At 34.4% G+C, this 15,692-nt stretch overlaps 1 protein-coding gene across 2 annotated transcripts in view; it reads right to left on the bottom strand.

The window, feature by feature from the left end:
* ABCE1 (ATP binding cassette subfamily E member 1) overlaps positions 1-15,692 on the bottom strand; it is a 34,124-nt gene that overhangs the window by 5,149 nt on the left and 13,283 nt on the right. For both annotated transcript variants that reach the window (XM_059067372.2, XM_067035602.1), the window contains exons 10-16: positions 12,514-12,635; positions 9,685-9,906; positions 8,619-8,678; positions 8,461-8,519; positions 7,123-7,233; positions 6,897-7,039; positions 6,660-6,782 (exon numbers count right to left, since the gene is read on the bottom strand). In XM_059067372.2, coding sequence (XP_058923355.1) covers positions 6,660-6,782; positions 6,897-7,039; positions 7,123-7,233; positions 8,461-8,519; positions 8,619-8,678; positions 9,685-9,906; positions 12,514-12,635 — 840 coding nt within the window. The remainder of the gene's footprint in view (positions 1-6,659; positions 6,783-6,896; positions 7,040-7,122; positions 7,234-8,460; positions 8,520-8,618; positions 8,679-9,684; positions 9,907-12,513; positions 12,636-15,692) is intronic.

The raw sequence follows: 15,692 nt of genomic DNA, 5'->3' as shown, positions 1-15,692 counted from the left end.
ACATATATATATATATATATATATATATATTTTAATATTTCCATTTCTTCTTTGCTTTACTGTTGTCCTGTGTTTTTCCCTTTTTATTTTACTATTTTAAAAATCACTTTTATAGGTTTGTTCGGTTTCCTTGCTTTATTCTTCAGTGGGCACACTGCTTTGCTTTTGTTTTTAGGTTATGTGTTTTTGTTAGCATTAATCCTAATTGTTTGATTTCATTTTTGAATTCTTCTATTTGTCTTTCTCTTGCTTTTTTGTTTTATTTGGCTGTTTTTGTTTCTTTTATGTGTGTTTCCCTGTTTCTATTTTTTTGTTTGATTTTGTTTTTACCATTTCTCCAGGGTTTTCTTTTTTTAAATACTTTTTCTACTTTATCTCTTTTATATTTCTGTTTCTACGCTGCTTTTGTTTTCTTTCCCCTTTTTCTTTGTTTTTTTAATATCATTTTTGTCAGTTTGTTTCTTTGCTTCATTCTTCAGTTGGCACTCTGCTTTGGTTTTGGGTTCTTGTCAACTTTCTTCTTAATTGTTTGATTTTGTTCTTGGGTTCTTTTGTTTGTCTGGTTGTTCTCTTGCTATTTGATTTATCTGGTTCTGTTTTTTTTTCTTTTGTGTGTGTGCATGTTTCCTCGTTTCTGTTTGATAATACTTCTTAGCATGTCTGGGGTTTTGCTAGTCTTTTTCTTAAAAAAATCCCGTTTATTGCCAGAACTAGCAACTTGAGGGGTCTTGGTCCCTTGAACAAAAGTGGGGCCTGAGGCTCTGGAGTGGGAACACTGAGTCCAGGATGCTGGACCAGTAGAGAATTCCCAGCCCCAGGGAAGACTAATCTCCGAGAGCTCTCATGGAGGCCTCTGTCTGAATCCAAGACCTGGCTCCACCCAACTGCCAGCAGCTCCCAGTGCTGGAAGCCTCACAGCAAACAACAAACAAGACAGGAACACAAACCCACCCATCAGCACACAGATTACCTAAAGTCATACTATGCTCACAGACACCCCAAAACATACCACCTGATACAGCCCTACTCATCAGAGGGAAAAGACTCAGCTTCAGCCACCAGAATGCAGGCAGCAGTCCCTCCCATCAGGAAGCCTACACAAGACACTGGACCAACCCCACCACCAGGCAGAGAACAGAAGCAAGAGGAACTATGACTCTGCAGCCTAGGGAAAGGAGACCTCAAATACTGTAAATTAGACAAAATGAGAAGACACAGAAGTATCTTACAGGCAAAGGAGCAAGATAAAAACCCACAAGACCAAATAAATGAAAAGGAAATAGGCAAACTACCTAAAAAAGAATTCAGAGTAACGGTAGTAAAGATGATCCAAACTGTTCGACATATAATAGAGAAAATACAAGAAACATTTAACAAGTACCTAGAAGAACTAAGGAGCAAACAAACAATAATGAACAACACAATAATTGAAATTTAAAACACTCTAGAAGCAATCAATAGCAGAATAACTGAGGCAGAAGAATGGATAAAAGAGCTGGAAGACAAAATTATGGAAATAACTGCTAAGGAGCAGAGTAAAGAAAAAAGAATGAAAGGAAGACAATCTCAGAAACCTCTAGGACAACACTAAATGCACCAACATTCAAATTATAGGGGTCTCGGAAGAAGAAAAGGAAAAGGGTCTGAGAAAATATTGGAAGAGATTGTAGTTGAAAACTTCCCTAACATGGGAAAGGAAATAGTTACCCAAGTCCAGGAAGCACAGAGTCCCATACAGGATAAACCCAAGGAGAAACACACCAAGACACATATTGATCAAACTAATAAAAATTAAATTCAAAGAAAAAATATAAAAAGCAGCAAGGGAAAAACAAAAAATAACATACAAAGGAATCCCCATAAGGTTATCAGCTGATTTTTCAGCAGAAACTCTACAGGCCAGAAGGGAGTGGTAGGATATACTTAAAGTGATGAAAGAGTAAAACCTACAACCAAGATTATTCTACCCAGCAAGGATCTCATTCACATTCGACAGAGAAGTCAAAAGCTTTACAGACAAGCAAAAGTTAAGAGAATTCAGCACCACGAAACCAGCTTTACAGCAAATGCTAAAGAAACTTTTCTAAGCGGCAAACAAAAGAGAAGAAAAAGACCCACATAAACAAACCCAAAACAATTAAGAAAATGGTAATAGGAACATACATATCAATAATAACCTTGAATATAAATGGATTAAATGCCCCAACCAAATGACACAGACTTGCTGAATGGATACAAGACAAGACCCATGTATATGCTGTCTACAAGAGACCCACTTCAGACCTAGGGACACATACAGACTGAAAGTGAAGGGATGGAAAAAGATATTCCACACAAATGGAAATCAAAAGAAAGCCAGAGTAGCAATACTCGTATCAAATAAAATAGACATTAAAATAAAGACTGTTACAACAGAGAGGGAGGGACACCACATAATGATCAAAGGAGCAAACCTAGAAGAAGATTTAACAGTTATAAATGTTTATGCACCCAACAAAGGAACACCTCAATACATGAGGCAAATGCTAACAACCATGAAAGGAGAAATCGACAGTAACACAATAATAGTAGGGGACTTTAACACCCCACTTACACCAACAGACAGATCATCCAAACAAAATAAATAAGGAAACATGAGCTTTAAATGACACATTAGACCAGATGGACATAATTGAAATTTATAGGTCATTCCATCCAAAAACAAAGGAATACATTTTCTTCTCAAGTGCACACGGAATGTTCTGCAGGATACACTACATCTTGGGTCACAAATCAAGCCTTGGTAAATTTAAGAAAACTGAAATTGTATGAAACATTTTTTCTGACCACAATGCTAGGAGACTAGATATCAATTACAGGAAAAAAAAACCTGTAAAAAATACAAACACATGGAGGCTAAACAATACGCTAGTAAACAACCAAGAGATCACTGAAGAAATCAAAAAGGAAATAAAAAAATAGCTAGAAACAAATGACAATGAAAGCACGATGACCCAAAACCTACAGGATGGAGCAAAAGCAGTTCTTTGTTTGTTTGTTTTTTTTTTTTTTTTTTTTTTTTTTTTTTGCGGTATGCGGGCCTCTCACTGTTGTGGCCTCTCCCGTTGCGGAGCACAGGCTCCGGACGCACAGGCTCAGTGGCCATGGCTCACGGGCTTAGTTGCTCCGCGGCATGTGGGATCTTCCCGGACCAGGGCACGAACCCGTGTCTCCTGCATCGGCAGGCGGATTCTCAACCACTGCGCCACCAGGGAAGCCCGCAAAAGCAGTTCTAAGAGGAAAGTTTATAGCAATACAAGCCTACCTCAAGAAACAAGAAAAATCTCAAATAAACAACCTATCCTTATACCTAAAGCAATTAGAGAAAGAAGAACCAAAAAAACCCCAAATTAGCAGAAGTAAAGAAATCATCAAGATCAGATCAGAAATAAATGAAAAAGAAATGAAGGAAACAAAAGCAAAGAACAATACAACTAAAAGCTGGTTCTTTGAGAAGATAAACAAAACTGATAAACCATTAGCCAGACTCATCAGGAAAAAAAGGGAGTAGACTGAAGTCACAACAGAGTTATAAGTGAAACAGGAGAAGTAACAACTGACACCACAGAAATACAAAGGATCATGAGAGACTACTACAAGCAACTATATGCCAATAAAATGGACAACCTGGAAGAAATGGACAAATTCTTAGAAAAGTAAAACCTTCTAAAACTGAACCATGAAGAAACAGAATACATGAAGACCAATCACAAGTACTGATAGTGAAACTGTGATTAAAAATCCTCCAAGAAACAAAAGCCCAAGGCCAGATGGCTTCACAGGTGAATTCTATCAAACATTTAGAGAAGAGCTGACACCTATACTTCTCAAACTCTTCCAAAATATAGCAGAGGAAGGAACACTCCCAAACTCACTGTATGAGGTCACCATTACCCTGATACCAAAAGCAGACAAAGATGTCACAAAAGAAGAAAATTACAGGCCAATATCACTTATGAGCATAGATGCAAAAATCCTCAACAAACTACTAGCAAACAGAATCCAACAGCACACTAAAGGATCATACACCATGACCAAGTGGGGTTTATCTCAGGAATGGAAGGATTCTTCAATATACACAAATCAATCAATGTGATACACCATCTAACAAACTGAAGGATAAAAACTATATGATCATCTCAATAGATGCAGAAAAAGCTTCTGACAAAATTCAACACCCATTTATGATAAAAACTCTCCAGAAAGTGGGCAGAGAGGGAACCTACCTCAACATAATAAAAGCCATATATGACAAACCCACAGCAAACATCATCCTCCATGGCAAAAAACTGAAACCATTTCCACTAAGATCAGGAACAAGACAAGGGTGCCCACTCTCACCACTATTATTCAACATAACATAGTTTTGGATGTTTTAGCCACAGCAATCAGAGAAGAGAAAGAAATAAAAGGAATCCAAATAGGAAAAGAAGAAGTAAAACTGTCACTGTTTGCAGGTAACAAACTATATATAGTAAATGTTAAAGATGACACCAGAAAACTACTAGAGCTAATCAATGAATTTGGTAAAGCAACAGTATACAAAATTAATGCACAGAAATCTCTTGCATTCCTGTACACTAACAATGAAAAATCAGAAAGAGAAATCAAGGAAAGACTCCCACTTACCATCGCAACAAAAAGAATACCTAGGAATAAACCTACCTAAGCAGGCTAAAGACCTGTATGCAGAAAAGTACAAGACACTGATGAAAGAAATCAAAGATACAAAACAAATGGAAAGATATACCATGTTCTTGGATTGGAAGAGTCAACATTGTCAAAATGACTATACTACCCAAAGCAATCTACAGATTCAATGCAATCCCTATCAAATAACCAATGGCATTTTCTACAGAAATAGAAAAAAAAAATTTCACAATCCGTATGGAAACACAAAAGCCCCCGAGTAGCCAAAGCAATCAAGAAAGAAAAACGGAGCTGGAGGAATCAGGCTCCCTAACTTCAGACTACACTACAAAGCTACAGTAATCAAGACAGTATGGTACTGGCACAAAAACAGAAATATAGATCAATGGAACAGGATAGAAAGCCCAGAGATAAACCCACGCACATATGGTCACCTTGTCTTTGACAAAGGAGGCAAGAATATATGATGGAGAACAGCAGCCTCTTCAATAAGTGGAGCTGGGAAAACTGGACAGCTGCATGTAAAAGAATGAAATTAGAATACTTCCTAACACCATACACAGAAATAAACTCAAAATGGATTAAAGACCTAAATGTAAGGCCAGACAGACACTATAAAACTCTTAGAGGAAAAGACACAAAGAACACTCCATGACATGAATCACAGCAAGGTCCTTTTGGACCCACCTCCTAGAGAAATGGAAATAAAAACAAAAATAAACAAATGGGACGTAATGAAACTTAAAAGCTTTTGAACAGCAAAGGAAACCATAAACAAGACGAAAAGACAACCCTCAGAATGGGAGAAAATATTTGCAAAAGAAGCAACTGACAAGGATTAATCTCTAAAATATACAAGCAGCTCATGCAGCTCAGTATCAAGAAAACAAACAACCCAATCCAAAAATGGGCAAAAGACCTAAATAGACGTTTCTCCAAAGAAGACATACAGATTGTCAACAAACACATGAAAAGATGCTCAAAATCACTAATTATTAGAGAAATGCAAATCAAAACCACAATGAGGTATCACCTCACAGCAGTCAGAACGGCTATCATCAAAAAATCTAGAAACAATAAATGCTGGAGAAGGTGTGGAGAAAAGGGAACCCTCTTGCACTGTTGGTGGGATTGTAAATTGATGCAGCCACTATAGAGAACAGTATAGAAGTTCCTTAAAAACCTAAAAATAGTACTACCACATGACCCAGCAATCCCACTACTGGACATATACCCTGAGAAAACCATAATTCAAAAAGATACATGTAAATATTCCTGCAATGAACATTGTGGTACAACTGCCAGGATATGGAAGCAATCTAAATGTCCATAGACAGATGAATGGATAAAGAAGATGTGGCACATATATATGATGGAATATTACTCAGCCATAAAAAGGAACAAAACTGAGTTATTTGTAATGAGGTGGATGGACCTAGAGTCTGTCATACAGTGAAGTAAGTCACAAAGAGAAAAACACATACCGTATGTTAACATACATATATGGAATCTAAAAAACCAGTATTGATGAACCTAGTGGCAGGGCAGGAATAAAGACAGAGATGTAAAGAACAGACTTGAAGACACAGTGGGGGGAAAGGGAAGCTGGGACGAAGTGAGAGAGTAACACTGACATATATACACTACCGAATGTAAAACAGATAGCTAGTGGGAAGCAGCCGCATAGCACAGGGAGATCAGTTCAGTGCTATGTGACTACCTGGGGGTGGGATACGGAGGACGGGAGGGAGGCTCAAGAGGGAGGGGATATGGGGATATATGTATACATATAGCTGATTCAGTTTGTTGTACAACAGAAACTAACACAACATTGTAAAGCAATTATACTCCAACAAAGAGTAAAAAAAAAAAGAGCCAGTCAACTTGAAATAAATAAATAACTAAATAAAGTAAGTTTCTAAGTGTCAGAACTTATAATTAGGTTTGAATAGCTTAGAAAATAGTTTTACCTGTTTGCAACTGTGTTCTTAGATGGAACACCATCAAAAACAATGACTCGATCTGCTAGATAGGTGGCCATGATGAAGTCATGTTCCACAACAAAAGCTGTCTTCTTAGCATGGAGTATGAAACTAAAACACATGATTTTGAAAAGTTTTATATCATCATATTCAAACACTATATTAAGCACTTTTGTCTGCCACTACACATGATCACAGGTAATACTCTTATGAGCGGGACATTACCGTTTGACAACTCGAGCAGCCATCAGTCTTTGCTCAGAATCCAAATATGCAGATGGTTCATCAATTAAATAGACATCAGCAGGTTTGCCCAAACAAAGAGCTAAAGCTACTCGCTGCAGTTCACCACCAGATAATGTCTGCACCTATTTGCAAAAGAAGTTCAGTAAACCATGTAGAGACATCCGAAGTTTAAAATAATAAAACAACAAAAATTATTTTAGAGTACCTCTTGATCGATGATGTTTTCAATTTGCAGAGGCTTCATTACATCAGTCACAAATTGTGGATGAGTGTAAGCATCTCTGATCTTTTCATGTAGTAGTTGGCGAACACTTCCCTGTTTTTAATGGAAAAGTAATGAAATTTTATTTCAGTACAGAACTACTCTAATTATGAATCTTGAGAAAGTTAAGCTACACAGCAAAAGTATATCAATTTGCCACCAACAGATATCAACAGTATTTTGATGCTTATCCATCAGCTATGACATGTTTTGAGATTTTAAAAATTAAAAACCCACCATGTCCAAGTTAAAAAAAAAACAAAACAGAAATCTTAAAATTTGAAAGTAGTAAATGATGAATGTTTCAGGGAAGAAATCATTAGAGACTAGGAATACTTCTAAAGGTCAATATGGATATCAAGTAATCTTAGGCAATCTGTGAGCTAACACAAAATGCACAATAATATGACAGGGATGAATTTAAGATGTTTTTTAACTTGTTATTTGAGAAGAGGGCTGAGTTTGAGAACGCATCAACGATAAAATTTTCATTGTAAGCCAAGCCATCTCAGATATTCCCAACGTGAGTGAGTACTGAGGTACTGAGCATAGATACTGTAGTTAATAAGTTCATTACAACACCTGCAGAAATCAAAGGAGGTTAATTTCATAATGTTTTATGGCTCATCCGTATTGTAACATGTATCAGTGTTTTATTTCTTTTTATGACAGAATAACAGTGGCTCTACCATTTTTCATTCCCACCAGCAACGTATGAGGTTCTAATTTCTCCACATCCTCAGCAATACTTGTTATTGTCTTTCTGCTTTAAGTCATTCTAGTGGGTGTGATGTAGTATCTCAATGTGGTTTTGATTTGCATTTCCCTAATGACTAACAATGGTATGCATCTTTTCATGTGTTTATTGGCTATCTGTATATTTTCTTTGGAAAAAATGTCATACAAAAATCCTTTGCCCATTTAAAAATTGACCTGTAAGAGTTCTTTATATATTTTGGATACGAGTACCTTATTAAATATATGATTTGCAAATAATTTCTCCAGTCCTGTGGGTAGCCTTTCACTTTCTTGGTGTCATTTGCAGCACCAAAACACATTAAGTTTTTGAAGATTTATTTTGGAAAAAGATGCCAAACATACTTTAAAAGAGTTTCCTAGTAGTGGAAATGAATAAAGGACTGTAGTAGTCCTAAGATCTTCCTTAGCCACCTTATTACACCTGTACAGAAACTAATTTGGAGAAAAATTTTGATACAGTGTAAGATTAATGCTCTACGTATATAAACTCTTCTTCAATAACAAAATAACAGAATAACTCACGGTTGATTTGGGACTGATTTTCTGTGGCTTATAACTGACATTTAAAACTGGTACTTCCCCTGCAAAGTAATGCAAATAAATAAGACACTGAAAACAGCCCAGATCTTTAAAGTTTACTATGTGGAACAGAGTAAAAAGACTCAATATTACAATAGTACCTCCTTCATCAGGTTTAAGTCTCCCAGCAAGCATTCTGATAAACGTCGTTTTACCAGTACCTAGCAACACAACATACAAAAAATTGACTTGAAAGATGCTTCACATTTACAGTAAATCACTAATGTACTACTGGGTTTTAACTGAGAAATTAGTTTTGAACAAATACACTGACACTACTGAATTCTGAAGGTTATATAGAAAAATACTTTAACTTTCACGATTCATTTCTCAAGTATCATTCTGAACTAATTAGGAGGAATATAGACTATTTAAAGCCTATGACGGCCATTTTAACAAACAGTGGGTCTATAAAGTCTTGGGTTAGTTTTTGAAAGACTTACTTAGCTAAAATATCAATGCACACAATTTACTGTTAAGACAGGACAATAATTGTTATGAATGATACCATCATCATAAAGGCCAGTCAATGAAATATTTAATTGCAACCAAGCTCAAAATTCCTATTAACTAAAAACTGACATATTGCAACAATCTTCATAAAATTTTTTTCTTCTACAGTTTCGTAAGCTGTAAGTACACAATTCAAATCTTTTTCTAAAAATCATGACAGCAATACCAGATACTTGGCACTCATTCATCTCATAACTATATTTATGACGATAATCTATTACTTAAAAGTGTTGGTAATACAACTATTTACAAAGTTAAGATTAGCCTAAATTTAAATTAAGAAAGGTTCCAAGTGGAGGAATGCAAGGAAAACATTTTAAACTAGACTGCTTCAGAACTACCAATTTATCCTTTCCTTCTTAGTCAGTTTCTAAGATGAATAAGTGCTATTCATATCAATTTATACATAGAAAAACCAGCTTAGAAAAAATCTTATTCTCACTGAACGTTATGAAAACAAAAGAAATACAAACTCGATTAAATGACAGATTAAATCATATGTTGTCACAAAATGTGAACTACACTGAGAAATGTAGGAATTCAATCCAGCTCCCAGACCTATAACTGAGTCAAAGTTTTTCACAGAGTAATTAACACTAAGTTACTGGATAAACAGAACAAACTTCCGAATATCACAAAATAAGGAAAACTTACCATTTTCCCCCAACATCACCATGATTTCAGAATCTGTAAACTCTCCAGATACAATTGCTAGCTCAAACTCTCCCATCTTTTTCTTCATTCCACAATATTTATACATACACATCTTTTTGACTTCTTCTTCATTTGCTGTCTCAGCTACTTTAAAAACAAGTGATGCATCTCTGAATCTTAAGTTTTCTGTTGGAACGTAGCCATCCAAAAAAATGTTTATGCCTATTGGAAAGTCATTGAAATAGATTAGTAAAGATCACTTAAAGACTAAACTTTTTCCACAAAAATAAATGATCATATAAAAGCCAAAACCCTAGGTTCCCTTGTGAGCAATCTATGCATAGATTTAAATTTCTGTGGATTTACAGCATGCAGTGTGACAAGTGTTTCATGTACTTAACACGCCAAGTTTAAATAATTCATGCATACATACATGCCTATATACAAAAAGCCTAACTTTTCATTATTATGTGATTTTTATAAGATTTTTTCCATCAGATTTTCTGTGAAAGCCTGTGATGCCGTTTCTTCTGTATTTTAAAATAAAAAATTTTAATTTTTCTCTACAAAATGACAAGTAGGTAAAATGGAATATTTTCAGATTGACATAAAATAAATTAAAATAGTTTGAGCAATAATTTTTAAAAGATGATTTAAGTTACGAATATTCATTTTCATGGGAGACATAACCAAACACTGAAGTTATGATTTACTGCATTTGTTTTCAGATTAACTTTACAGGTTTGAAAGAAATTTATAATGACAAACTAATTTCATTAACCTTTTTTTTGGCTTCACTGTACAAACACCATTATCTAAACAGATTTTAATAACTGAAAGTAAACTAACATACTGTACATGAAAACTCCTCCATACTGAAGTTGTTAAGAACCACAATGGCAGGTGCACAGAAATGGAAAAGTGGATTATTTGGGAAACAGTGAAAGTATCTTTTTTAAAAGTGTTTACTATTTATAAAAGAAGGCCAGTAGGTGAAGTTTCAGAAGGTCTTGAAAGAAAGTCTAAGGATATTATTCATGTCATCTGCAATTAAGAACCACATCTAGGCCTTTTCAGCCTAGAACACAGGTGTTCAATAAATATTTACTGACAGAATATATGTGTTTATTCTGCCCAAATTAGCATTTTTATATCTTAAACTATTTGAAAATAACAAATGTGGGGTTAAAAAGATTAAAACCAAAAATTAAATAAAAATATAAACTTGAAGGAACCTTAGTGGCCATTTAGTCCAAGTGCCTAATTCATCAGGTAAGAAAATGAAAGCTCAGAGAAGTGACTTTGTGGAAAAAACACTAACAAGTCAGCTTTATACATTAATACTGCAATGTCTCTCTTGCCAATTTAAAAATGAGTTCACGCTAAAATTCCTTTACAGTTCATAAAGAGCTTTTACATATAATGTGTTAATTTCAGTATATTAAAGAAAAGCAGAAAGATTAAGTGCAGTTTGTTACTTGTATTGTTTTAACAGATAGGGTACATTAAAAACCTCACCAGGAACTACTTCTTGGCATAGGCTTTAGACATGGCATCTATAAATGGAATTATGAAAAGTGATTGCCAGGTACCCATGTCATTATCATCAATGCAATTCTAGAACTACTTTAGGCAGAGTAGGTATTCAATAAATACTTGCTGAATGAGGAGAATAAAACATTAATTGCTTCTGTATCATCTCTTACTACTGGAAAGAAAACGGGCAATCTCACAAATTTTCCCTTAAAATACCTACCTATCTCAAATGTATAGATAGGGATGTGAGAGCAATTCCTTCCCCACAGCTTAAACTATTTATGCACTTTTTATAAATTAAAAAAGCCACCACCGCCTTTTTATGCAGAGTATGATGCAATATAATTTCTTTCTCCAAAGTTTCTTAGGTAACTCAAAAGCAATCTCTTTGAAGAGACAGCTTTAAAAAAAAAGAGCCTGTTCAACCTAGGGAGCTATAAGGCTACATGAATAATAATTTTTGTAGAATATGGTATTTTTTCAAGATATGGACTAAGTAGTCCTTCTAGGTGTTCTAGATTGCCAGCTTAAGGCATAGCTGGAGAGAAGAAATGTAAAAAAGTAAAAATAGGAATGAGGAAGCAGTGAAGGGGAACAAGAAAGAAATTAAAAGGAAGAAGGTGTACCAGGTAGAGAGTGCACTGATTCTGTTTCAAGAGCCACTTAGTGGTAGGCTAGTTTTTTACTTTTGCCTAACTTGCTTAGGGAAGAGACACAGAAAAGAGAGACCAGAGAGTCCCTCTTTCCTGAAAGTAGAAGGAATAAGTGAAAATACACTTACTAAGCTATTTTATTAGAATTTTAGTCACTTAACTAGACTATAATATACTTAACTATCTTATTAGACTTTTGTATAGTCTTAGTTTCACAAACTTAGGATACAGATTACAGATAAATTTGAAACATGAAAACAAGATGAGCACTAAATGGATTTTAAGTTTTCCTACTGGTATTGGCCCGTCAAAGATAAAGCTGAACATGACAAATAGAACAGTGATGCTACAGAGGCCAAAATATAAAAGAAACTTTTAATATAGCAAAAAAAATAGTGAAATTGATCGAGCATTTTTTACCCACAACAAAAACTTCTACAAAAAGACATAGGTTATGTTTAACAACTGATGTATATAACCTTATATATGTATAATCTATCGCGAGATTAAATTCCTTAAGGCCAGAGTTTTGAATACGTAATACGACAGCAACACTTAACTACTTAGCATCAACAGCAATACATTTTCTAAGCATTAGAGTGAAAGAGAAGACAGCATTGTGAAAAGTTTTTCAAGTTACCTTCTCTTACGCTAAAAGGCATAGTGACAACACCATAAGCACTTGGTACGCCATATAAACAGCAGATGAAGTCAGAGAGATAGTCTAATACACTTAGATCATGCTCCACCACAATGATATATCTGAAAATCAATATAGATTTTTATTTTAGAATGTAATATAATATATATAATTAAAATTATATTTAATTATAATTAAAACTTTTACATAGTTTTTTAAAAAACTACAGTGTAAATTTCAGGAAGATAGATATTTTTAAAAATTAACCATAAAGACCATATTAAGCATAAGTTATAAAACATTTTAAGACTCATTATCAACGTTCGTATTTCAAATTGTTTTCCTAAACTAAAAGAAAAAAGTTAACATGAAACAGTGTATGAATATATGAAATAAATGTTTTGCTAATAAAAAACATTTTAAAATAAACTTTACGAGGCAGAAACAATTATAATAGATTTAAATCAGACCTATTCTAAACGGTTTATTATGCTCTTCAACTTATGCATTAAACCCTTCTACTTGTCCTGTCTCATGCTAGCTGTAGCAAGGAATGGATAGAGAATACAACAGAATCCTCAACCCGAGAACTTTCACTTTAGCTGTGGAGACAAGGAATGGATATGAAACAATACCAAAAAAACACTACGTTAGCAAAATGTTTTTATAGGTAATAAAAATCTAGTGACGGTAAGAAAGAAAATAGGTTAGTGTGTGTACTGGAGAAGTTTATAAACGGGATGGGTATGACATGACCTTTTCAAAGTGGTAAGAAAAAAATATTGCTAGTGTAGAAACTATTAGGCAAATTAATAATCATAAAGCTTTTATACAGCATCTATTCCTATTAAACTTAGCTCAAGATATTCAAAAAGCAATGTCCTATAGACACCTAAAATTCTAATTTATCAGCTTCCTGTACAAATAAAAATTAACCAACCATGTTTTTATTGATGGAATCACTACTCTCATAAAAAAAAGACTCAATTTTATTTGCAATCATATATTGTTTAAATTGTCAAGCATGTCTAATTCATTCTTTTCTTTCTCTATCTAGATTCTAATTCAGGCTGTCATTTCAATCAATATTGTTATAGGCTTTTAACAAACCTCATTTTCTTCAGGTCCCCAGATGTGGCTCTCAGTTCCAAATGAAACACATAACATCTTCAGACTTTCTTTTAAGACCTTCCAAAACTTTAGCTACTATAGATCTTCCTCAGTTTATAAGGTTACATACACCCTGATAAACCCATCGTAATTTGAAAATGCATTTAATATGCCTAATCTAACAAATATCATACTTAGCCTAGCCTACCTGAAATGTGCTCAGAACACTCATATTAGCCTACAGTTGGGCAAAATCATGTAACATAAAGCCTATTTTATAATAAAGTGTTGAGTATCTCATGTAATGTACTGAATACTGTACTGAAAGTGAAAAACAGAATGGTTGTAAGGCTACCAGCTGTTTACCCCCGTGCTCATGTGGCTGACTTGAAGCTGTGGCTTGCTGCTGTTGCCTAGCATCAGAAGACAATATCGTATTCCCTATTGCCAGACCGGGAAAATATCAAAATTTGAAGTACCATTTCTACTGAATGTGTATTGCTTTCACAATATTGTAAAGTCGAAAAATTGGTCAATTGAACCACAGCATCTGTATTTATTTCATTTATATATAGGATGCACTGAAAAATGGCTTTCCTTGTTTCCTGAATAATCTATCCTTCTATCCCTAAGGGTGTCTAAGGGTGGTCTATCATCTCAATGGTCTAAAATCCTGCCTTAAATCCTCACCTGCTGAAATTCTACATAACCCTTTCATGGTTCACCTCCAATTCTACCTCCAGTAGGAACACCCTTCTTAATATGCAAATAAACTTTTGCCCAGTGTTGAACATGGTGAGCATCAATAAAAATGGCAAATCACCCAAGTGGGCCAATACTTATCCTGCCTTGGTATCTTTATTGGCAATGTTCCATTATTTGGAATAATTCTCTGCTTTTTTACCATTAAAATCTTCAAGGCCCAGTATAAGGCAGCATAGTTATTATCTAGTGGCTTTTAATGTGCTTTGAGAAGAAAAAAATAAGTCACACCTCCTGCCTTCCCTACTTTCAAATGGAGCTTATGCAGAAGTCCAAAATGTTAAAAAAGATTTAGGGGATCCACTCTATTTTCTGAGGGTTTGGAAAGAAACAATAATCTGTAGCATGAGAAATCTATGCTATGATAATTTACACCCTACACTTAATTTTGGGCTATCTGTTGGTTTTTAATCTTCCTCTCGCATTACTGTTCCCCTCTCTAATCCATCCTCTGTTTCTTGTTGTTTATCGGAGGATATGATCTTCAAAATCTTTTTACAGCATTAAAGACTGAATGTATGCCTTGATATGTTGTAGAATTTCAGGATGCAGATATACTTCCTGTAACTTTTTATTATCAGTCTATCATTACAAAGAGATTATTTTGACCCTATACCTGTAAAAATGAGACCTAGCACATCTGATAAAATGTCTAACAATCATTTTCTTTGCTTTGTCAATCTAACCTGTTTTGGAATGTTATCCCTTTTACAACTATGGTTACTACCCTCTCATAATATAGAATGTAGTGATTTGGCTGATTATTGAAATACATGTCACCTAGTTGTAAATTATTATCCTTTTACCATTTTTATTATGGTTAAAGCATTATATAGTACTAAAAAATTATGTGTAAATGTAGATAATATCGATGATATTCATTTCAGTAAAATAAAGGAATATAAAAATATTTTATAAAAAGGTATTAGGGTTGAGAACTGACTTGATGGCTTGTGTATTCTTTAATTTACCTTATCCTTAAGTCCCTGAATATTGGGACATTTTATACTCTTACTTTTCCCAAAGAGGCTATCATAATGCCTGGTCTATGTATGAAGTGAAAATTATGGCTATGGTTTGGCTCAATTAAGACTGTCTCTTTACCACTAATATTCCAAGTTTTACTTCAAGGTATGTACATGGATCATTTGCTCCTTGAATCTATGGAGTCAAGTTTTCCAATTCTGGAAAATACCCATCCATGACCTTTTCACAGCTTTATTTTTCAGACTCCTATTAAGATATATGTAAATCATCTTCTCATTCTATTTTCTCTTATCCCATTCTCCATGTCTCTGAACCTCCCT

This window comes from Kogia breviceps, chromosome 6 (assembly GCF_026419965.1).
Source record: "Kogia breviceps isolate mKogBre1 chromosome 6, mKogBre1 haplotype 1, whole genome shotgun sequence".
Lineage (NCBI taxonomy): Eukaryota > Metazoa > Chordata > Mammalia > Artiodactyla > Physeteridae > Kogia > Kogia breviceps.
Note: the sequence above shows the minus strand (reverse complement) of the source record. Positions and strands in the feature narration are given on the sequence as shown.